Source organism: Lithobates pipiens, unplaced genomic scaffold (assembly GCF_037356315.1).
Source record: "Lithobates pipiens isolate NorthernLeopardFrog02 unplaced genomic scaffold, aLitPip1_a1.2 Scaffold_28, whole genome shotgun sequence".
Taxonomy (NCBI): Eukaryota; Metazoa; Chordata; class Amphibia; order Anura; family Ranidae; genus Lithobates; species Lithobates pipiens.
In genome coordinates, this window is record NW_027507789.1 from 225,517,202 (window position 1) to 225,541,781 (window position 24,580).

Sequence of the window (24,580 nt, forward strand, 5' to 3'; positions counted from 1 at the left end):
GGAGGGGCATTTGTATAGCGCCCCCCGGAGTCAATACTTTGTAGAAAGTTTCTTTGCAATTACAGCTACAAGTCTTTTTGGGGGTGTCTCTACCAGCTTTGCCCATCTAGAGAGGACATTTCTGCCCATTCTTCTTCTGTGTAAAATATCTCAAGCTCTGTCAGATTGGATGGAGAGCGTCTGTGATCAGCAATTTTCAAGTCTGGCCACAGATTCTCAATGGGATTTAGGTCTGGACTGTGACTGGGCCATTCTAACACATGAATATGCTTTGATGTAAACCATTCCATTGTAGCTCTGGCTGGATGTTTCGGGTCGTTGTCCTGCTGGAAGGGGAACCTCCGCCCCGGTCTCAAGTCTTCTGCCGACTCCAACAGGTTTTCTTCTAAGATTGTCCTGTATTTGTCTCCATCCATCTTCCCATCAACTCTGACCAGCTTCCCTGTCCCTGCTGAAGAAAACCATCCCCACCACATGATGCTGCCACCACCATGTCTCACGGTGGGGATGGTGTGTTCGGGGGATGGGCGGTGTTAGTTTTCCCCACACATAGCGTTTTGCTTTTTAGGCCATAAAGTAGAATTTTGGTCTCATCTGACTAGATCACCTTCTTCCACATGTTTGCTGCCCCCTCCCCCACATGGCTTCTCACAATCTACAAACAGGACTTCTTATGACTTTCTTTCCCCAATGTCTTTCTTCTTGTCACTCTTCCATAAAGGGCAGATTTGTGGAGAGACGACTAATAGTTGTCCTGTGGACAGATTCTCCCCCCTGAGCTGTGGATCTCTGCAGCTCCTCCAGAGTTACCATGGACCTCTTGGCTCTTCTCTGATGAATGCTCTCCTTGCCCGGCCCGGTCAGTTTAGGTGGACGGTCATGTCTTGGTAGGTTTGCAGTTGTGCCCATACTCTTTCCATTTTCCGATGATGGATTGAACAGAGCTCCGTGAGATGTTCAAAGCTTGGGAGATTTATTTTTATAACCTGACCCTGCTTTATACTTCTCCACAACTTTATCCCTGACCTGCCTGGTGTGTTCCTTGGCCTTCATGGTGCTGTTTGTTCACTAAGCCTCTGAGGGCTTCACAGAACAGCTGTATTTATACTGAGATTAAATTACACACAGGTGGACTCTATTTACCAATTAGGTGACTTCTGAAGGCAATTGGTTCCACTAGATTTTAGTTAGGGGTATCGGAGTAAATGGGGTAAAAGGGGTATTAGGGGTATCAGAGTAGTAGCTGAATACAAATGCCCCTCCCCCACACTTTTCACATATTTGTAAACAATGTTGAAAACCATTTATCATTTTCCTTCCACTTCACAATTATGTGACACTTTGTGTTGGTCTATCACATAAAATACATTGACGTTTTTTGGTTGTAACATGACAACATGTGGGGAATGTCGAGGGGTATGAATACTTTTTCAAGGCACTGTATATACATTGTATCTAATGTGTGGTCCATTCCTGTGATTTGCACCTTTAAAAATCAATTTTTTTTGCTGAATTTGGTTGTGGTATTATGGAGATGTGGCGCACGGAATTTATCTAGAATACCTTTTAAGGTTTACTTCTGTCAAAAGCTAACAGCCAATCAGAGCAGGCCATTACTGCCGCACTGCTCTCGGATTGGCAGCTATAAACCGCAGGTCACTAAGGTAAGGTGTAGAAAGCAGAATGTCAGCCAAGGGATACTCATCCACCAATCACCTTGCAGGCTGTGCTCCATTGGGAAGTGCCTGGTCTCCTCGAAGGCTTTCGCCATGACTTTTCCCTTCAGTAGTGTGATGATGGCGTCCACCTGGCGACGGATAACAAGACACACGTGATGCAGGTGAACATGTATGTTGGATATTTACAAGAGTTTCTGCAACTTTAGTACTTTTGTTACTTTTATTTGCAGAGATCTTTTTAGATATTTAATATATAAATAATATGTGGCACCACGAGGCCTTTAGGGTCGGTTCACACAGGGGCGACCCGTCAGGCGACTTAGCCGCCTGACAAGTCGCGTCCCGCTCTGTGCAATGGCACCGTTCTAATCGGAGCGACTCAAATCGCTCCGACTTAGAAAAAGGTTCCTGTACGACTTTTGGGGCGACTTGCATTGACTTCTATACAGAAGTCATTTCACAAGCCGCCTCTAAAGTCGGATCCTGGTCGCCTGAGGCAGTCGCGCTGCAAGTCGTGCTGCCTCAGTGTGAACGGGCTCTTAATGTTATCAATAGGAGAATCCCGTTCCCAATAATTGGCACATCCCGGCGCCCAACAATAAATTATACGGAGAGGAAACAGGTGGAAGTCAGGGACCACTACAGGGGATTCCCCTATAAAGTTACTTTTTTTTTTTTTAATGTATCAAAATACAAACCCCAATATTATATGCATTATTATAATTACAAAGGTTGGAAAAAATCCTTCTGAGCCCCAATCAATGGGAAGTCCACAGACAGAGAATACGAAATGTGACCAATTCATATCCTCTATCAGTTTATGCCTGGCCACCCCCCCCCCCCCCCCGGTGATCTATGGATGGCTGGCCACCCCCAGTAATCTATGGATGGCTGGCCACCCCCAGTAATCTATGGATGGCTGGCCACCCCCAGTAATCTATGGATGGCTGGCCACCCCCAGTAATCTATGGATGGCTGGCCACCCCCAGTAATCTATGGATGGCTGGCCACCCCCAGTAATCTATGGATGGCTGGCCACCCCCAGTAATCTATGGATGGCTGGCCACCCCCAGTAATCTATGGATGGCTGGCCACCCCCAGCCACCCCCCAGTAATCTATGGATGGCTGGCCACCCCCAGTAATCTGTGGATGGCTGGCCACCCCCAGTGATCTGTGGATGGCTGGCCACCCCCAGTGATCTGTGGATGGCTGGCCACCCCCAGTGATCTGTGGATGGCTGGCCACCCCCAGTGATCTGTGGATGGCTGGCCACCCCCAGTGATCTGTGGATGGCTGGCCACCCCCAGTGATCTGTGGATGGCTGGCCACCCCCAGTGATCTGTGGATGGCTGGCCACCCCAGGTGATCTGTGGATGGCTGGCCACCCCAGGTGATCTATGGATGGCTGGCCACCCCAGGTGATCTATGGATGGCTGGCCACCCCAGGTGATCTATGGATGGCTGGCCACCCCAGGTGATCTATGGATGGCTGGCCACCCCAGGTGATCTATGGATGGCTGGCCACCCCAGGTGATCTATGGATGGCTGGCCACCCCAGGTGATCTATGGATGGCTGGCCACCCCAGGTGATCTATGGATGGCTGGCCACCCCAGGTGATCTAAGGATGGCTGTCTACCCCGGGTGATCTACGGATGGCTGTCTACCCCGGGTGATCTACGGATGGCTGTCTACCCCGGGTGATCTACGGATGGCTGGCTACCCTGGGTGATCTACGGATGGCTGGCCACTCTGGGTAATCTACGGATGGCTGGCCACTCCGGGTAATCTACGGATGGCTGGCCACCCGGGGTAATCTACGGATGGCTGGCCACCCGGGGTAATCTACGGATGGCTGGTTACCCTGGGTGATCTATGGATGGGTGGTTACCCTGGGTGATCTATGGATGGCTGGCCACCCCCGGTGACCTATGGGCTGTACGCGTTGCCTTTACCTGGTTGAACAGATGTTCTAGGCAGCCGTGCAACTTATCCTGCTTGTCAGATGGAATCCGCATGTCACATGGCAGCTCGTCCCCTGTTATCATAAAAAGAGAATCATCAGAAAGATCCAAGATAAAACACAACTACTACTTCATTAGGAGGCATGTCTGGGCCTGGGACCTCTTCTACAAAGAGGTGACTTGTGTCTTCTTATTTTACTGCTCTTTTAAATTGATATTAAACTGACGTTTTTTTTTCAGCAAATATCTAAACTTCATCTCTTCAAGCTTGTCGTTCTTTTTGTTTCTGCTGGTCCCGTGATCCCTGCCCCCGCTTTCTTGTTCTTGGGTGTCCCTTTTCGCCTTGTTCCTGCCGCCCCACCCAACACACACAGGCAGCCCATGAGAACAAGCAACATGTAGCACCCCCTAGTGTGCAGCAGGATGTTAGGTATATTTAGATTGGCTGACCTGTAATCTGTCAAGCTGATAATTTAGGACTGCTCAGTGTTTCACAGGCTGCTGCTCTGTTACTTCCCCTCTATTCTAGAGAAGTGGTCTCCAAACTGCGGCCCTTGCTATTTTATTCTCTGAAACAAATAAAAGGGCACACTTCCTCCCAACGACATCAACAACGGGGCACAATTTCTCCCAATGACACCAACAATGGGGCCCCTATGATGGGACACAAGTCCTCAAAATGACACCAACAATGGGGCCCAATGACACCTATGACGGGACACAATACCTCAATATGACACCAACAATAAGGCCCAATGACACCTATGACGGGACACAATACCTCAATATGACACCAACAATAAGGCCCAAGGATAAATGTGATGGGGCATAATTCCTCAAAATTACACCAACAATGGGGCCCAATGACATCTATGACAGGACACAACACCTCAATATGACACCAACAATGGGGCCCAATGATACCTGTGATAGGGCACGATTTCTCCCTCTGACGCCAATGATGAAGGATTGTTTACTCCGACTGATGACATTGCCGTGACATTTGGTACTTCCAATGGCCACAGTCCGGCCACCCTAAAGTCTGAAGACCGTAAAACTATCCCTTAGTTTAGCAAGTTTGGAGACCCCTGTTCTAGAGGATTTTAGAAGTATAGTTGGAGGAAGAGCAGAGCAGACAGCCTGAATATTAATTGGACTCCAGCCAATCTCTGGGCTGATGTGGCCAGAAGGTGGTGAGAGAGTCCATAAATAGTCTGCGGCCTGAGCAGCAAGGACAGTGTTCTTGGGCGCAGTCCTACCTAGAGAAAGTCTTGAGGAAGACACCAAAGTCTTAAAGCGGGAGTCCGCCGGGAGTCCGCGTTTTTTTTTTTAAAAGCCAGCAGCTAGAAATACTGCAGCTGCTGACTTTTAAAATAGTGACACTTACCTGTCCAGCGCGCCCGCGATGTCGGCACCCGAAGCAGATCTCTCGATCGTCTCTCGGGTGCTGCCGCCGCCATCTTGGGTATGGGAATCAGGAAGTGGAGCCTTTTCGGCTTCATTTCCCGGTTCCCTACTGCGCATGCGCTAGTAGCGCTGCGCAATAAGGATGGACCCGCTGCCTCTGGGATCTGTGTGTTTCCCAGCAGGCAGCGGGGGGGACTTTCGGAAAGGGGCGTAATCTACGCCCCTTTCCGCAGAGAGCTATCCCGGAAGTGGGTGCAGAATACCTGTACTGTACAGGTACCTGCACCCCCCTCCCCCCTGAAAGGTGGCAATTGTGGCGCCGGAGGGGGGGAGGATTCCAATGAGCGGAAGGTTCACTTTAGGGTGGACCTCTGCTTTATTAACTATGATTAGCTGGGCTATTTTTAAATCTGTGTCCATGGATCAAGTTTGGTCAGGAGAAACTCACTGGAGAAAGCCAAAAGGAAGTTGGTAGGAAAGAGTCCAGATGTCCTATGGAGGTGTGAGTCTACATATTCCTCACAAGGAAGATCCTGGTAGATATCGGCAGGGGCAACCTGATTCTCTGGCTATGTGAGTGGAAGACCCCAGTGCTGAGAGCAAGTGACTGTGTGTAGCTTTTAACTCCAGAGAGAGTACAGGTCACCATCGGCATAGAGATCCTGTGGGACATTCGGTATGTACAGTGCCGCCAGCAGTCCATGCAGTGCAGCCACAAATCGAGGAGTCCCCAAGTTACCCAGTTCTACAGTTTTCTGCATGTCCCACGCTTCCTCTCTCCCTATCCCAGTCCATCGTTCGCCAATAAAAACCATAATAAGAATCCCTGGACTGTATTGTGAGCCAGTGGAAGAATGAAGAAATGCTGAGGTGTCTGGCTGTGTGTGCTCCAAGTGGGGAAATAGCAACGTATTCAGCGGCTCCTTCAGGATTATGTGTCATAATACGATATGATTTCAATTCATAAATACTGTACTGGTGACCCCACAATAGGGATAAAACATTTTTGTGGCCACTCATTAAAATTAGAAGAAAAGAGGTTTAACCTTAAACTACGTAGAGGGTTCTTTACTGTAAGCCCTTGTACACACGGTCGGAGAATCCGTCGGAATGTGTCCCATCGGACCGTGTCGTCAGATAATCCGACTGTGTGTGGTCTGCATCGGACTGATTCCGTCCGAATCTCCGTCCGACCCAATTTTCCAACATGTTGGAAATATTTCCCGACCAACTGGGCCGGACGGACCTAATCCGATCATGTGTAGAGCATTTTCATCGGACCAAGTGCCACGCATGCTCAGATCAAATTCCTAAATCAAAGCTATTGGCTACTAGCCTGAATGTAGTCCCGTCGTAACGAAATTACGTCATCACGTTCTGAAAGATCGGATTTTTCGCCAACTTGGCCCGACCGTGTGTATGCAACAGTTTCGGACTAAATCCGACTGGGCAAAATCCGACGGATTTGGTTGGCAAAATCTCCGACCGTGTGTACAGGGGCTAAGAGCGGCAAGGATGTGGAATTCCCTTCCACATGCGGTGGTCTCAGCGGGGCGGGGGTGGGGGCAATCGATTGTTTCAAAAAACTATTAGATAATGGTTGATGGACTTGTGTCTTTTTTCAACCTCATCTACTATGTAAGATGGGAGGTCAACTAGCCACAGCTCAAGCAACTCCTACCAACATCTTGAGGAACCCTGGTTGAAAATGCCTGGTCTATACCCTGATCTAAAGACGAGGTTTCAGTAATGATATAAACTCCATTAATAACATGTCACAATGGGACCAACGAATGAGACTCACCTGAACCCATTTCATCGCTCCCCAGGTACGAGCTGTTACTGCGCACGCTGGTGTAGGACAGGACCGAATCCCGATTACTGTTACACTCACTGTGGAGAGATCCGACACTATACATGAATAATCAGAATATCAAGTCATGGGACGGCATATCCTACGTAATCAATCATTATCTACTCAGTGATCAATGCCATCAAGATGGCGGGCTTGTTCCATAGAATTTTCATGTTACTAGAAGAAAAATTCCGCATAATTCATCAAGTGTGTTCAAAAGAGGTATGTGGAGCCCCTGCTATATGTATATATATATATATATATATATATATATATATATATATATATCCATATCCACTCATCACCTTTATCTTTGCTGAGCAAAACCAGAACCAGCAGCCCCTTACTAAAGGGCCCAGAAGGCCAAGGGGGGCTTCATGGCTCAGCATTCGGCTTCAGAAAAGGCGTTGGGATGATTTATTAATGGTGGTGTGTCAAGTTGTTCATTTAAAAGCCCTGTTACGGTAGTTGGACCTTCAGTATGTCCAGGATCTCCGGGACCTCTAGATCTCCAGGATTCCCACATTTTCCAGGGTATCTGTGTGTGAGTGCCTCAGCATTCATCCATGTCAATGCACATTGGTGTTAGTTGACAATGCTGGGCATGTTCTCTGATCAGGAGGGTATTTATAAGCACCAGCCTTTGAAGTGGCTGGTGCTGTGTCTAAGCCTCAGCTACCCTAGAGCTAGTTTTCTATAATGCTGAACCTACCACCGCTTACCTGCTGCTGACCTGGATTGTCTGACTTGACTACTCTCTTTTCTGACTCAACTACTCTCTTGTCTGCTTCAACTTCTGCTTGGACCTGGTTACTCTCTTTTCTGTTGCTTGCCTCAGTTTCTGCTTGAACATGACTAATCTCTTGCCTGCCGCTTGCCCAGGAACTCTGACGGGACCCAGCTACTCTCTTGCCTGCTGTCTGTCTCGACCTTTACCTGGACTGGACCTACTCTCTTGCCTGCTGCCTCCCTAGACCTCTCTCTGGACTACCCTTTTACCTGCTTCCTGTCTTGACCTCTGAATGGACCTGCTACTCTCTTGCAGTCGCTTGCCCACAACCTCTGCCAGAAACTGACTACTCTATTGCCTGCCGTCTGCCTGGACCTCTGTTTGGACTCTTGTCTACCACCTGTCTTGACCAGATTACTCTTTTGCCTGCCACAACCTCTTCCTGGACCTGACTACTGTCTTGCCTGCCTTGACCTCTTTCTGGACCTCTTGTCTGCTGCCTGCCACAACCTCTACTGGAACCTGACTACTGTCTTGCCTGTTGCCTGCCTTGACATCTTGTCTGCTGCCTGCCACAACCTCAACTGGAACCTGACTATTGTCTTGCCTGTTGCCTGCCTTGACCTCTTTCTGGACCTCTTGTCTTCTGTCTGCCACAACCTCTACCGGAACCTAACTGCTGTCTTGCCTGTTGCTTTCCTTGACCTCTTTCTGGACCTCTTGTCTGCTGCCTGCCACAACCTCTACAGGAACCTGACTACTGTCTTGCCTGTTGCCTGCCTTGACATCTTGTCTGCTGCCTGCCACAACCTCTACCGGAACCTGACTACCGTCTTGCCTGTTGCCTACCTTGACCTCTTTCTGGACTCTTGTCTACCACTTGCCTTCACCTCTCCCCCGAACTGATTACTCTCTTGCCTGCCACAACCTCTGCCTGGACCTAACTACTCTCTTGCCTGCGCCTACCTTGACCTCTGTCTGGACCTCTTGTTTGCTGCCTGCCACAACCTCTACTTGAACCCGACTACTCTGGGGTCAGTTTGCAGAAAAGTAAAATCAAGGCCCATTAGATTTCTGAACCATCACTCCAGGAGGGGTGCTCTGGTGAAGATCAACTGTGTCACCTGCCAGGGGGTTTCATAATAAGCACACAGTCTCTGCATCGGTTGCACATTGACTAATAAAGGTTACTGAAAAGCCAGAACTGACCTGTAGGAGTCTCTGTAGCTGACTGTATCGTGTCCCGAGTCCTCCTGGTCCTCCTCCAATACCTTAAAACAAACTTTCTTGATGCCCCCTGGTTCCGTCCTGTCCCCATCGCCATCCTCAGCCACCAGTGAGGAGGGGGGCGTCTCGCTTGTGGACATGGGCTCAGATGGGGTATCTCGCTCCAAGGGCTCCGTGATGGTGGACAGCAGCCTGCCGAGTAAAAAGGGGGGAGAAATTGTGGTCCAGAAAATTACCATGCTGACTTCTATGAAGAAATAAAAGCACCGTGAACCCTCAGAACTGCATCACAAAGAAGATTTAAGGAAGTTACACCAACAATAAATAAGAAAAGGGAAATGCAGGACTCCAGCCTAACCATTATGTGAAATATCCCATAGCAGGCAATCCGACCACATCCATCATCGCTGTGGAACAATTAGATCAGTGATGCAGGCTGGTAGCTGGTTGCTATGGGTTACTGCACTCAGCATCATGATATGAGGTTTCCAAACGTCTTACTTGTTGATCTGGGTGACGTATTGCTTCATCTCCTTCAGAGCGAAGTCCAGCTTGTTGAAGAGCTGCAGGTAGGAGTCCTGGATCTCCAAGTCATCATGTTTCATCAAGAAGCTCAGACCGTGATCCTCCGGGTTCATCCCCCCATTCATCTGAGAGAAGCTGCCGTCCTGGAAACTGCCATTCATCCCATCCTCCTCCTCTGTGCTCACACACCTCCAGGCTGGAGCCGCCATACTGGCGATAGAGTGCTGCGAATACAGCATGGGGTTCAAAGTGCCGACTGGAGAGAGAGAGAGAGAGAGAGAGAGAGAGAGGAAGACCAAGGTCAGGACTAGAACTCAGAACCAGAACCCCAAAACTGCCACCCTGTCCTCATCAACTGCTAATATGTACAGAACTAGAAGAGAGGGGGAGAGAGAGGAGACAGAGGGGGGAGGGATATAGAGGGGGGTGAGAGGGATATGAGGGGGGGTGAGAGGGATATGAGGGGGGTGAGAGGGATATGAGGGGGGTGAGAGGGATATGAGGGGGGTGAGAGGGATATGAGGGGGGTGAGAGGGATATGAGGGGGGTGACAGGGATATGAGGGATATGGGGGGGGGGGATATGTGAAGGAGTGATATGTGGGGAAGGGGGGGGGGGAGATGATAGAGATATAAAGACAGGGAGAGAGAGAGAGAAAAGATAGAGATATGTAAAGAGCAGGAGATAGAAAGAGGAGAGGGACATGTGAAAAAGAGGAAGGGGAGAGAGAGAGAAATGGACTAGAAAGAGAGGTGGGAGGGATATGAGAGGAAAGGGCGGTGGAGATGGAGGGAGGTAGACATGGAGGATAGAAAGAGTTCTGGGTCCCAATGTTACCCATGATCTGGATGGGGGGGGGGAGGTAGGAGATGGTTCCAGTCTTACCCTGATCTGGATGGGGGTGGGGGGGGGAGGTAGGGAGTTGGTCTAAGTCTTACCATGATCTGGATGGGGGTGGGTGGGGAGGTAGGAGTTGGTCCCAGTCTTACCCTGATCTGAATGGGGGGGGGGGGGGGGAGGGGTTGGGGAGGTAGGAGATGGTTCCAGCCATACCCTGATCTAGATGGGGGTGGGGAGGTAGGAGTTGGTCTCAGTCTTACCATGATCTGGATTGGGGGGTGGGGCAGTAGGAGTTGGTCCCAGTCTTACCCTGATCTAGATGGGGGTGGGGAGGTAGGAGTTGGCCCCAGTCTTACCCATGATCTGGATGGGGGGGTAGGGAAGTAGGAGTTGGTCTCATTCTTACCCTGATCTGGACGGGGGGGTGGGGAGGAAGGAGTTGGTTCCAGTCTTACCCTGATCTGGATGGGGGGTGGGGAGGTAGTAGTTGGTTCCAGTCTTACCCTGATCTGGATGGGGGGGGGGGGGTGGGGAGGTAGGAGTTGGTGTCAGTCTTACCCTGATCTGGATGGGGGGTGGGGAGGTAGTAGTTGGTTCCAGTCTTACCCTGATCTGGATGGGGGGTGGGAAGGTAGGAGTTGGTCTCAGTCTTACCCTGATCTGGATGGGGGGGATTGGGAGGTAAGGAGTTGGTCCCAGTCTTACCCTGATCTGGATGGGGGGGGGGGGGGGAGGTAGTAGTTGGTTCCAGTCTTACCCTGATCTGGATGGGGAGGTAGGCGTTGGTTCCAGTCTTACCCTGATCTGGATGGGGGGGGGGGGGTGGGTAGGTAGGAGTTGGTCTCAGTCTTACCCTGATCTGAATGGGGGTGGGGAGGTAGGGAGTTGGTCCCAGTCTTACCCTGATCTGGATGGGGGGGGGGGGTGGGGAGGTAGGGAGTTGGTCCCAGTCTTACCCTGATCTGAATGGGGGGGGGTAGGGAGTTGGTCCCAGTCTTACCCTGATCTGAATGGGGGGTGGGGGGGTAGGGAGTTGGTCCCAGTCTTACCCTGATCTGGATGGGGGGGGGGGGAGGTAGGGAGTTGGTCCCAGTCTTACCCTGATCTGGATCCAGGCCAAAGAAGGAGTTTTTGCGGCCGAAGCGGATGCTGAAGGAGCGCCCCACGGTGGTGCTGGTTTTGGGGTAGGAGACCTCCATGAGGTTGATGTGGTAGTTGGTGGGGCAGAAGTCCATGCTGTGCAGCAGGTGGGTGTCACCGGTCGCTTGTTTAAATGACGGACTCACTTTCATCTTCAACTCGTCTGCAAACTGAGAGGCAGCACAACGCGTGAGTCCCGTGTCACCTACAATGACCACCACTAGGGGGCGATTCTACACTGGATGTTAACATTAGGAAACACTGCAATCTGTACTGTCTGTGTTTCATTTTTATTATTATTATTATTATTTATATCAAGATTGTTACTGAAAACTTTTTTGTATAAAGCAGGGGGGTGTCTCTGGTTATACGATAGGTGTGCGGCATTATCCTTCAATGTAACACTTTCTATAACTTAGATGAGTGACTAGAGACGGATAAGAGAGTGATTACTACAGAGGAGCGATAGGAGGAGGAGGACGCGGCGACGGCGGACAGGACGCAGAGACGTGGCGCCCTCACCTGCTCGTAGCTGGAGATCCTCCGGCTGATGTTGTCCAGCTTGGTGTCACAGATGTGCCGGAACTCGTACTGCGGCATCGTCATCACCGACTTACTCATAGCGAGGAGCCGCAGGCAATTCTTCACAAACTGATTGTCGTCCGCGATAAACGCCTGCAGGATCTGCCGGATACAAAACACTCCGTCATACACACAGAGACCTCACACATCTACAATCAGGGGCTTCGTGGAAGAGAATTCCCCCCCACATTGGATTGTGTTGGTACCGATGACTTAGGCCTCATGCACACGAGACGCTGTTAAACGCGTGTTCAGAGTCAGTTGGACACTTTTTCCAACTGCCCCTGAACTCATTCAATGTTATCCTATGTGTCCGTGCACACAGTCTCGTTTTTTGCAGTTTTTAGGCAGTTGCGTTTAACCTCGTTTTTCCAGAAGCAAAGAAATGAGTTCAGATGCAAAAGTTTCCACGTTTCAGGCGCGGTAGCTGCGTTTTGCCGCGTTTTCGTTTAGAAGCGTTTTTAAAGGTGACCTATTTTTTTTTACATTAAAAATCTCAAAAATGATGGCAAATGATGAAAAACCATTAAAAAAATATTTTAAACAATTGTAAGTGGACAATCCACAACTTTTGGCAGGTGACGTGGCAAGTGACCTGGCAGGTGACGTGGCAAGTGGACAATCCACAACTTGTGGCAAGTGACCTGGCAGGTGACGTGGCAAGTGGACAATCCACAACTTGTGGCAAGTGACCTGGCAGGTGACGTGGCAAGTGGACAATCCACAACTTGTGGCAAGTGACCTGGCAGGTGACGTGGCAAGTGGACAATTCACAACTTGTGGCAAGTGACCTGGCAGGTGACGTGGCAAGTGGACAATCCACAACTTGTGGCAAGTAACATGGCAGGTGACGTGGCAAGTGGACAATTCACAACTTGTGGCAAGTGACCTGGCAGGTGACGTGGCAAGTGGACAATCCACAACTTGTGGCAAGTGACCTGGCAGGTGACGTGGCAAGTGGACAATCCACAACTTGTGGCAAGTAACATGGCAGGTGACGTGGCAAGTGGACAATCCACAACTTGTGGCAAGTGACCTGGCAGGTGACGTGGCAAGTGGACAATCCACAACTTGTGGCAAGTGACCTGGCAGGTGACGTGGCAAGTGGACAATCCACAACTTGTGGCAAGTAACATGGCAGGTGACGTGGCAAGTGGACAATTCACAACTTGTGGCAAGTGACCTGGCAGGTGACGTGGCAAGTGGACAATCCACAACTTGTGGCAAGTGACATGGCAGGTGACGTGGCAAGTGGACAATTCACAACTTGTGGCAAGTGACATGGCAGGTGACGTGGCAAGTGGACAATCCACAACTTGTGGCAGGTGACGTGGCAAGTGGACAATCCACAACTTGTGGCAAGTGACATGGCAGGTGATGTGGCAAGTGCACAATCCACAACTTGTGGCAGGTGACGTGGCAAGTGGACAATCCACAACTTGTGGCAGGTGACGTGGCAAGTGACCTGGCAGGTGACGTGGCAAGTGGACAATCCACAACTTGTGGCAGGTGACGTGGCAAGTGACCTGGCAGGTGACGTGGCAAGTGGACAATCCACAACTTGTGGCAGGTGACGTGGCAAGTGACCTGGCAGGTGACGTGGCAAGTGACCTGGCAGGTGACGTGGCAAGTGATCAATCCACAACTTGTGGCAAGTGACGTGGCAAGTGACGTGGCAAATGGGCAATCCAAAACTTGTGGCAGGTGCTGTGGCAAGTGACACGCTAAATACAAGTACACTGCAGCTCTCACAGCTGCTGCTACTCACTCTGGTCTCACAAAATTGTTGAAATAGTTAATAATACTGTTTTTTGAGCTTGGGGAGGGTCTATGATGTTAGCTTAACTAAACGCTTCTAGACGCAAACATGGAAAACCGCCGCTAAATCACGGTAAAAATCGTGGCAAAACTGGCGTTTCTAATTGCCGGTTTCAGATTTTAAAAACACGTGTGTAGCAGAGTTTGCACTGGCGTCTCGTGTGCATGAAGCCTTAAAGTCAAGAGAACACACAGTGCCTTGAAAAAGTATTCATACCCCTTGAAATTCCCCAAATTTTTTCATGTTACAAACCAAAAACATAAATGTATTTTATTGGGATTTTATGTGATGGACCAACACAAAGTGTCACATAATTGTGAAGTGGAAGTAAAATGATAAATGATACAAATAAATATGTGAAAAGTGTGGGGGAGGGGCATTTGTATGGCGCCCCCCGGAGTCAATACTTTGTAGAACCCCCTTTCTCTACAAGTCTTTTTTGGGGGTGTCTCTACCAGCTTTGCCCATCTAGAGAGGACATTTCTGCCCATTCTTCTTCTTTGTAGAATATCTCAAGCTCTGTCAGATTGGATGGAGAGCGTCTGTGATCAGCAATTTTCAAGTCTGGCCACAGATTCTCAATGGGATTTAGGTCTGGACTGTGACTGGGCCATTCTAACACATGAATATGCTTTGATGTAAACCATTCCATTGTAGCTCTGGCTGGATGTTTCGGGTCTTTGTCCTGCTGGGAAGGGGAACCTCCGCCCCGGTCTCAAGTCTTTTCTATTGCCGCGTACCCACGACCGGACTTTCCGGCAAACTAGGTCCGACAGTCTTCCCGACAGACTTCTGGCAGAGTTCCGACGGACCCTTCTGAACGAACGGACTTGACCACACATGAACAGACTAAGTCTGTTCGTAAGTCCGTATGAAAAAGTTCAATAGCCAGTAGCCAATAGCTGCCCTTGCGTCGTATTTGGTCCGCCAGACCAGCACACAGACGACTGGTTTTCCCGATTTGAGCCCGTCGGAATTGAGTCTGTCGGATAGATTTGAAACATGTTCTATTTCTAGGTCCGCCGGATTTTACTCCCGAAATACGAACAGATTACCCCACACAAGATCGGATTGTCCGACGGACTAATCCCTTCAGACCTAGTTTGCCGGAAAATCCGGTCGCGTGTACGCGGCATAACGGGTTTTCTTCTAAGATTGCCCTGTATTTGCGACAGAAATAGGGAAAGCACTCACATTGCCTCATCCGTAAATAATTGTGGAAATACAGAAAGAACGGGTCCTAAAAAGTGACCCACAGGCAGACTTTAGAGGCACAGTAAACAATGAGGATATACAAAAATAATATTCATATTTATTGAGACACAGAATCATACATATTTCAAAATGGTGTGAAAAGGCAGGAAAAGGTTAAAAAACAAACAAACATATATATAGAGAAATATACAGTATTAAATGTGAGCCCTAGCGCGTCAACGCGTTTCACCGTTAGGCTTCGTCAGGTCAGTAGCGGCACAGTAAACAATGAGGCAATACAAAAAATAATATTCATATTTATTGAGACATAGAAACATACATATTTCAAAATGGTGTGAAAAGGTTAAAAAAAACAATATATATAGAGAACTATACAGTATAAAATGTGAGCCCTAGTGCGTCAACGCGTTTCGCCGCCAGGCTTCGTCAGCACACATTCGGGATTTGATGATTGCAGGAAAGTGGGTCTCACTATCTTGCAGAAAGTTAGATCTGATTCAACGTATCAATGTAGAGAAAACGTATCCAATAGGGTAGAATTGGCTCACAGAGGAGAAGTTTTTCAGGAAACACTTGAAACCAGTGGTTCACGGGATGAAAAAAGAGCTTCCAACAGGGGGCGGTGCATACAAGTACACGGAGTCCTCCAATCCCAGATATCCAACAGGCAAATAAATTCAAAGAGAAATCCCACCATAGAAGTATATCAAGACCATATTGATTTTAAAATATATTGATGGTGTGGAGACTTGAATATAACCCCCTGGGAGAGAGCAATGGTGGGATTTCTCTTTGAATTTATTTGCCTATTTGATATCTGGGATTGGAAGACTCCATGTACTTGTATGCACCGCCCCCTGCTGGAAGCTCTTTTTTCATCCTGTGAACCACGGGTTTCCAGGATTTCCGGAAAAACTGCTTCTCCTCTGTGAGCCGATTCTACCCTCTTGGATAACTTTTCTCTACATTAATACGTTGAATCAGATCTAACTTTCTGCAAGATAGTGAGACCCACTTTCCTGCAATCATCGAATCCCGAATGTGTGCTGACGAAGCCTGGCGGCGAAACGCGCTGACGCACTAGGGCTCACATTTTATACTGTATAGTTCTCTATATATATTGTTTTTTTAACCTTTTCACACCATTTTGAAATATGTACGTTTCTATGTCTCAATAAATATGAATATTATTTTTTTTGTATCGCCTCATTGTTTACTGTGCCACTACTGTGGGTAACTTTTTAGCACCCGTTCTTTCTGTATGCCCTGTATTTGTCTCCATCCATCTTCCCATCAACTCTGGCCAGCTTCCCTGTCCCTGCTGAAGAAAACCATCCCCACCACATGATGCTCCCACCACCATGTCTCACGGTGGGGATGGTGTGTTCAGGGGGATGGGCGGTGTTAGTTTCCCCCACACATAGCGTTGTGCTTTTAGGCTAAAAATTTCAATTTTGGTCTCCTCTGACCAGATCACCTTCTTTGACATGTTTGCCGTGTCCCTGAAATAAACATTAGGTGGTTACGGATTCCCTCTATTTATTCCATATATGCATCACCGTGTCTATACCTAAAATTAGCGAGACTATCAAAGCTCTGATAATGTTACTGGTGATAGTAAAATGATATAAGGTTAGCTGTGAAAATAAACACACTGCCTAAAACAAAGTCTTATTTATTTCCCAAGAAAAGAAGAACGATAACATAAAAATACTAAAAGGAAAATATTACAGAGCAAATGAAATACAAAAACGTCAATAATAGGTTACGTAAGGTTGTCCTCTATGACCAGTATCGGTCAGCTTGGCTCGCTGGCAGATGGAAGCCATCAGTCAAGAGAGGAAGTGTTTCCTCCCGGTCAGCACTTTTAAGCTCCATTCATACACCACCCAGACACGACCCCATTGCCGGCCCAAACTAGGAATCCGACAAATGGAATATCGCCAAGAGGTCGGCCCTTCTAATATCCGCCCATCCTCCAGAAGGCGTGCTGTAGTGTCACAAGGGGCAGCCTTTGCCCACGTACCGCTATGTGACCCGGGTCACCTTCCGTGACAGCTGGCCCTTTGATCTTCTGTAGCGCAACTCATCAGCAGTGGCCCTCTTCGGAGCCTGTTTGCAGAGTGTTAATTGAGCATTTTTCAATCTTTATCACACCAGGTGGTTTGGAGCCAAGCCCTACACCAGTGATGGCAAACCTTGGCACTCCAGATGTTTTGGAACTACATTTCCCATGATGCTCTGGTACCTTGCATTGTAGTGGAGCATCATGGGAAATGTAGTTCCAAAACATCTGGGGTGCCAAGGTTCGCCATCACTGCCCTACACCATTATCACCCCCCCCCCCCCCCCCAACAGGGGCATGACGAGACACCCTGCAGGGTCAACTTTCATCTTGAGTCACCTGGCTGTATCAACCAGAAAGTAAAACTCCAGAAATATGATATTAAACAATGTTGCCTTCCAACAGTCCCCCTACATGGCTTCTCACAACCTACAAACAGGACTTCTTATGACTTTCTTTCTCCAATGTCTTTCTTCTTGTCACTCTTCCATAAAGGGCAGATTTGTGGAGAGACGACTAATAGTTGTCCTGTGGACAGATTCTCCCCCCTGAGCTGTGGATCTCTGCAGCTCCTCCAGAGTCACCATGGACCTCTTGGCTTCTTCTCTGATGAATGTTCTTGCCCGGCCTGGTCAGTTTAGGTCAGCCATTCTCAACCAGGGTTCCGTGGAACTCTAGGGTTTCTTCAGAGGTCACCAAGACCCCTTTCACACTGGGGCATTTTTCAGGCATTTTTCAGGCGCTTTAGCGTAAAAAAAAAAGTGCCTGAAAGAAGCTGCAACTGCAATCCCAATGTAAAAGCCCCGAGTGCTTTCACACTGAGGCGCTGCGCTGGCGGGGCGTCAAAAAAAGTCCTGCAAGCAGCTTCTTTGCAGCGCTTTTGGAGCGGTGAATACAACGCTCCTAAAGCGCCCCTCCCATTGAAATCAATGGGAAGCGCCTGAAAAACGCCTGAAAAATGCTTTTGGCAGCAGCGTTTTATGGGCGCTTTTAACCCTTTATTTGGCCACGAGCAGGGGTTAAAAGCGCCCCAATAGCGCTCGAAAAACGCTGGTAAAGCGCTGCTAGTTTAAGCGGCACTTTACGAGCGTTTTTCGGGGCTCTTAAAGCACTTGGACTTTCACATTAGGACTGCAGATGAGGCTTCTTTCAAGCGCTTCACAGGTGCTTTTTTTTTAACGCTAAAGCGCCTGAAAAACGCCCCAGTATGAAAGGGGTCTTAGGGTTCCTTGAGCAGTGACCAACTGACCCATCATGTGATGGTGACTGCTTAGTTCCAGGTTCAATCACCACTTGGCAGAGCCAGAACCACGTCTGTAAAGGAAGCATTCTTCTCGCTGTACCGCCGCCAACGGAAAGGTCGATTTCCCAAAGACCACCAATGGACTGTTTTTAGCAGGGTTCCCTGAGACCTGAAAATAATCCCAAGGGTTCCTTTGGGGTAAAAAGGTTGAGAAAGGCTGAGTTTTAGGTGGACGGCCATGTCTTGGTAGGTTTGCGGTTGTGCCCATACTCTTTTCCATTTTCCGATGATGGATTGAACAGAACTCCGTGAGATGGTCAAAGCTTGGGAGATTTTATTATAACCGAACCCTGCTTTATACTTCTCCACAACTTCATCCCTGACCTGTCTGGTGTGTTCCTTGGCCTTCATGATGCTGTTTGTTCGCTAAGGTTCTCTAACCAACCTCTGAGGGCTTCACAGAACAGCCGTATTTATACTGAGATTAAATGACACACAGGTGGACTCTATTTACTAATTAGGTGACTTCTGAAGGCAATTGGTTCCACTAGATTTTAGTGAGGGGGTATCAGAGTAAAGGGGGCTGAATACAAATTCCCCTTCCCCCCACACACTTTTCACATATTTATTTGTATTATTTAATATTTTCCTTCCACTTCACAATTATGTGACACTTTGTGTTGGTCTATCACATAAAATCCCAATAAATTACATACAATTACGTTTTTGGTTGTAACATGAGAAAATGTGGGGAATTTCAAGGGGTATGAATACTTTTTCAAGGCACTGTATATACATTGTATCTAATGTGTGGTCTATTCTTGTGATTTGCACTTTAATTAAAATAATGACAGAGCCGTCACCCACAGACAGGAATAGAAGGGAGAATGGAGATGACACAACGTGTGTTTAGTATCACTTTAGCACCATCATTGCAGTGACCGGTGGCGCCGCCCTGTAGGTGGCGTTGGTCCAGGCCGCTCATATATCGGGGGTCCTCCGGTTACTCTTACCTTGGCCGTGATTCCAAACAACCCCCGGGGCTCCAGGATCTTCTCCAAGACGTGACACTTGATCCCGGCCGTGTTCACGTACTCGTACACCACCCCGTGCTCCAGCTGGATGTTCTCCACCGTCAGATTAATGAGGGGCCCGTCCTCACCCACCGGGGAGATCAGATTACAGGCCGGACCTACAGAGAGAACACAGGAGAAGATAGAGACACCCAACAATCCCATCCAAATCCCAACATCAGAGATAATGAGATGGAAGAATCTGCAGAATAGATCAATATTGATCTGTCAGGGGGAGGGAGCGATGTTCTGCAGATCTGTAGAGGTCAGTGGTGGGATAATCTGCAGAATATATCAATATGGAACTGTCAGGGGGGGAGAGGAGGGAGCGATGCTCTGCAGATCTCTAGAGAGGTCAGTGATGGGATAATCTGCAGAATAGATCTGTCAGGAGGGGGAGGGGAGGGAGCGATGCTCTGCAGATCTGTAGAAGTCAGTGATGGAATAATCTGCAGAATATATCAATATGGATCTGTCAGGGGGGAGGGGATGGAGCGATGTTCTGCAGACCTCTAGAGAGGTCAGTGATGGGATAATCTGCAGAATATATCAATATGGATCTGTAAGGGGGGGGAGCGATGTTCTGCAGATCTGTAGAGAGGTCAGTGATGGAATAATCTGCAGAATATATAAATATGGAACTGTCAGGGGTGGAGGGGAAGGAGCGATGCTCTGCAGATCTATAGAGGGGGCAGTGATGGAATAATCTGCAGAATATATCAATATGGATCTGTCAGGAGGGGGAGGGGAGGGAGCGATGCTCTGCAGATCTGTAGAGGGGTCAGTGGTAGGATAATCTGCAGAATATATCAATATGGAACTGTCAGGAGGGGGAGGGGATGGAGCAATGTTCTGCAGATCTGTAGAGGGGTCAATGATGGAATAATCTGCAGAATACAGCAATATGGATCTGTCAGCATGGGGATGGGAGGGAGTGATATTCTGCAGATCTCTAAAGCGGTCAGTGATGGGATAATCTGCAGAATATATCAATATGGATCTGTGAGGAGGGGGAGGGGAGGGAGCGATGCTCTGCAGATCTGTAGAGAGGTCAGTGGTGGGATAATCTGCAGAATATATCAATATGGATCTGTCGGGGGGGGGGGGGGAGGGGAGGGAGCGATGTTCTGCAGATCTGTAGAGAGGTCAGTGGTGGGATAATCTGCAGAAAATATCAATATGGATCTGTCAGGAGGGGGATGGGACAGAGCGATGTTCTGCAGACATCACGCTGCAGGGAAGACGTCACGGCGCACTATTTATACATCAGGTGGAAGCGGAGTGCAGGGAGCGGGTGAGGGGTTCAGGGAATGGGACGGCGGTGGTTAATAATAGATGATTTCCCGTCATTGGACGCAGCGCGGCGGATCGGGTTTATCGCTTCGGTGGAAACACGATGCGGTTAACCCGTTCACTGCCAGAATCTACAGAGCCACAGTCTATGTGAGCGATACAGACCGAGGGGGGCGTGGCCGAGATCCAGACCATGATGTTATATAAAGGGGAACACTTGTCTGCTGATGATGTCATCTCAGATCAATCTCTCTTTATACTAATAAGAAGTAATAATAAGCCCCGCCCCCGCGGTACCTGTCTGCCGGTCATGGAGTCCTCTGCCCAGAGCGCCGTCCTCGCACACTCCGCCGCCGTTCAGACAATCCTCCGATGTACAGCGCTGCTCCCGGTCCTCCTCGGCGTCCTCGTGAGTGCGATAAATCCACTGATAGAGGCCCTGCAATCACAGACAGCGCTCAGCGCCTTCCCCTTCCCCCGGTCAGCTGGGACTTGTAGTCCCCCAGGACACCCTTCCCCCCCACTATACTCACCAGAGGATTTTGGGGGTTCTTGCGGTAGGCGGTGAAATGATCGAGGACCTCGATGTGGCTGTCATGTGTGACGTTGTTACCGTTCACTTTCAGGACGCACTGTCCGGGGTGGAGGCCGACCGCCGCCGCCTGCGAGCCTGCAGACAACAACAAAACGTCAGCGAGGAAATCCATCTATAAAGAATTCACATCAATCGCTCCACCCAACATCGGGGGACGCGAGCCTCGTTCACACCAGGTGCGCCCAAACCTGCGCATTTTTTGGACGCATTCCCAAGCGTACATTTTTTTTTTAAACATTCCTAAGAGTGCGCATTTTCTGGACGCATTCCCAAGAGTGTGCATTTTTTGACACATTCCCAAGTGTACATTTTTTAAACGCATTCCCAATAATGCGCAATTTTTGGACGCATTCCCAGGAGTGCGCATTTTCTGGACGCATTCCCAAGAGTGCGCATTTTCTGGATGCATTCCCAAGAGTGCGCATTTTTTGGACGCATTCCCAGGAGTGCGCATTTTCTGGACGCATTCCCAATCATGTGTATTTTTTGACACATTCCCAAGTGTACATTTTTTAAACGCATTCCCAATCATGCGCAATTTTTGGACGCATTCCCAAGAGTGCGCAATTTTTGGACGCATTCCCAAGAGTGCGCATTTTCTGGACGCATTCCCAAGAGTGCGCATTTTCTGGACGCATTCCCAAGAGTGCGCATTTTTTGGACGCATTCCCAGGAGTGCGCATTTTCTGGACGCATTCCCAAGAGTGTGCATTTTTTGGACGCATTCCCAGGAGTGCGCATTTTTTGGACGCATTCCCAGGAGTGTGCATTTTCTGGACGCATTCCCAAGAGTGTGCATTTTTGGACGCATTCCCAAGAGTGCGCATTTTTGGACGCATTCCCAGGAGTGCGCATTTTCTGGACGCATTCCCAAGAGTGCGCATTTTTTGGACGCATTCCCAAGAGTGCGCATTTTTGGACGCATTCCCAATTATGTGCATTTTTTGACACATTCACAAGTGTACATTTTTTAAATGCATTCCCAATCATGCGCAATTTTTGGACGCATTCCCAAGAGTGTGCATTTTCTGGACGCATTCCCAAGAGTGTGCATTTTCTGGACGCATTCCCAAGAGTGCGCATTTTCTGGACGCATTCCCAAGAGTGTGCATTTTTTGACACATTCCCAAGTGTACATTTTTTAAACGCATTCCCAATAATGCGCAATTTTTGGACGCATTCCCAGGAGTGAGCATTTTCTGGACGCATTCCCAAGAGTGCGCATTTTCTGGATGCATTCCCAAGAGTGCGCATTTTTTGGACGCATTCCCAGGAGTGCGCATTTTCTGGACGCATTCCCAAGAGTGTGCATTTTTTGACACATTCCCAAGTGTACATTTTTTAAACGCATTCCCAATAATGCGCAATTTTTGGACGCATTCCCAAGAGTGCGCATTTTCTGGATGCATTCCCAAGCGTACCTTTTTATTTACTTTTTTTACACATTCCTAAGCGTGCGCATTTTCTGGACGCATTCCCAGGAGTGCGCATTTTCTGGACGCATTCCCAATCATGTGCATTTTTTGACACATTCCCAAGTGAACATTTTTTAAACGCATTCCCAAGTGTGTGCATTTTTTGGACGCATTCCCAACTGTAATTTTTTTTACGTATTCCCAATCATGCGCATTTTTTGGACGCATTCCCAAGTGTAATTTTTTTTTTTTTACGTATTCCCAATCATGCACATTTTTTTGGACGCATTCCCAAGCGTGCAGACTTTTTTTTTTTTTACACATTCTCAAGTCTGTGCATTTTTTGATGCATTTCCAATCATGTGCAACCTTCTGGTGCATTCCCAAACATGCACTTTTTTTGGCCCATTAATTTCAATTGGCTGCACTATGCGCACAACACGCACATAAAGTATTACAGTCGCGTTTTCTTAGAATTGTGCTGCACCAAACCAGATGGCATTGCGCTGTCATGTGTTTTGGTGGCTGCACCCAAATTGCTGCAAACAGACATTTTCATGTGCGATAAACGCGTAAAAGGCGCCGTTAGAAACACGCGAAGCTCAATGCCCAAGAAGGTAAAAAGAATGGGCTGCCCTGAGCGCGTACCACGAAAAACGCACCCAAAAAAGCGCACATTCATGAAATGCCAAGATGCAAAGCCTTCCTAATGTCACCAGGAGGCCGTGCGTTTTCCTGCGAGGGGTAAAATTCCGGGGACAGATGTGCGCTCACCTGCTCGCCATATTTACGCCACTTTGTATCTTTATTCTGGTCATAGAAGGATCCAAAATGATACAAAAGTATCCAAGCGGCGACAGGGGGAGGGGCTCATTCGCAGCAGGTGCGGTGCGGGTACATGCGCAAAATCGGACGTTTTCCCGCACTGCGCTTGGTGTGAATGAGCCCCTCCCCCTGTCTCGGATTGGATACTTTTGTATCATTTTGGATCCTTCTGTGATCAGAATAAAGATACAAAGTAACAGACGTGATCCCGGGGCAGTTTTGCGGCAGAAGGTGAATATGGCGAGCAGGTGTCCCCGGAATGTTTTCCCTCGCAGTGATTGGTCGCCATACGCCGTGTTCCCACATTAGAGGACCCTCAGAACGCCGTACAGTAGCGTGTTTATTTTCTTATTGCGAAGTCGGCGCTCATCATCAATACACCGCGAGGACTTCCCATTCCTGGACCTGAGCCGTCCTGTCATCTTCTCATGGCGGCATTGGGCCCAAAGGTCTCCTGTATATTCTGATCAGCCAATCAGGAAGCAGCGTAGAGCGGCGGTCTGTCTATTTGGTGAGGAAAGTGTTTTCATGTGCAAAATCTTCTCCGTGTTTGTTTTCAAAGCTTTAATAAATCTGTGTCTGGGGGGTGATAAAACCGTCTGCTGCGTCCGACAACAACACGCCAGATGTTGCAATGTGGAGGGCCGGGAGATTCGCGCACACGCGTGGGGGGGGGGGGGCCTAATACTTAGCATGTGATGGCGGCACGTTCATCTCCTCTAGAGGAACCTACAGAGTCTGGTGGAAGGGCTTGGGAACGGGGGACACAGAAGAGGGGGACTTCACTGTACTTGGAAAGACTATCAACTGACCACAGCAGCCAATGTACAAATTCCACCAGAGGGCAGCAGTGAGTTATAGTCTATATTAGGGGTCTCGTTGTAGGATTATATCCAGCCCCCAGCTAGGGTCCATGGTGTGCCCTCCATAGACTAAGGATTCAGGTCAGCAGGGCTGCCTGTGGTCTCCACCCCCCCCCCCCCCTCCAGCATCCTAGCAGCCAATGACATGCTTGCCCCTAAAATTTACATTAGGAGGGAACCTTCTTCCATCCAGACCTCCTGCTACAACCATGCTGAAAGCCTTACA

At 48.7% G+C, this 24,580-nt stretch overlaps 1 protein-coding gene across 1 annotated transcript in view; it reads right to left on the bottom strand.

Moving 5' to 3' along the window:
* Positions 1 to 24,580, bottom strand: part of PREX1 (phosphatidylinositol-3,4,5-trisphosphate dependent Rac exchange factor 1) — a gene marked incomplete at its 5' end in the record, with an annotated part of 115,040 nt that overhangs the window by 35,948 nt on the left and 54,512 nt on the right. Inside the window, 10 exon segments of the mRNA XM_077460609.1 lie at positions 1,717 to 1,807; positions 3,634 to 3,716; positions 6,854 to 6,942; positions 8,844 to 9,053; positions 9,363 to 9,642; positions 11,326 to 11,536; positions 11,889 to 12,050; positions 19,304 to 19,482; positions 20,954 to 21,095; positions 21,190 to 21,326. Coding sequence (XP_077316735.1) covers positions 1,717 to 1,807; positions 3,634 to 3,716; positions 6,854 to 6,942; positions 8,844 to 9,053; positions 9,363 to 9,642; positions 11,326 to 11,536; positions 11,889 to 12,050; positions 19,304 to 19,482; positions 20,954 to 21,095; positions 21,190 to 21,326 — 1,584 coding nt within the window.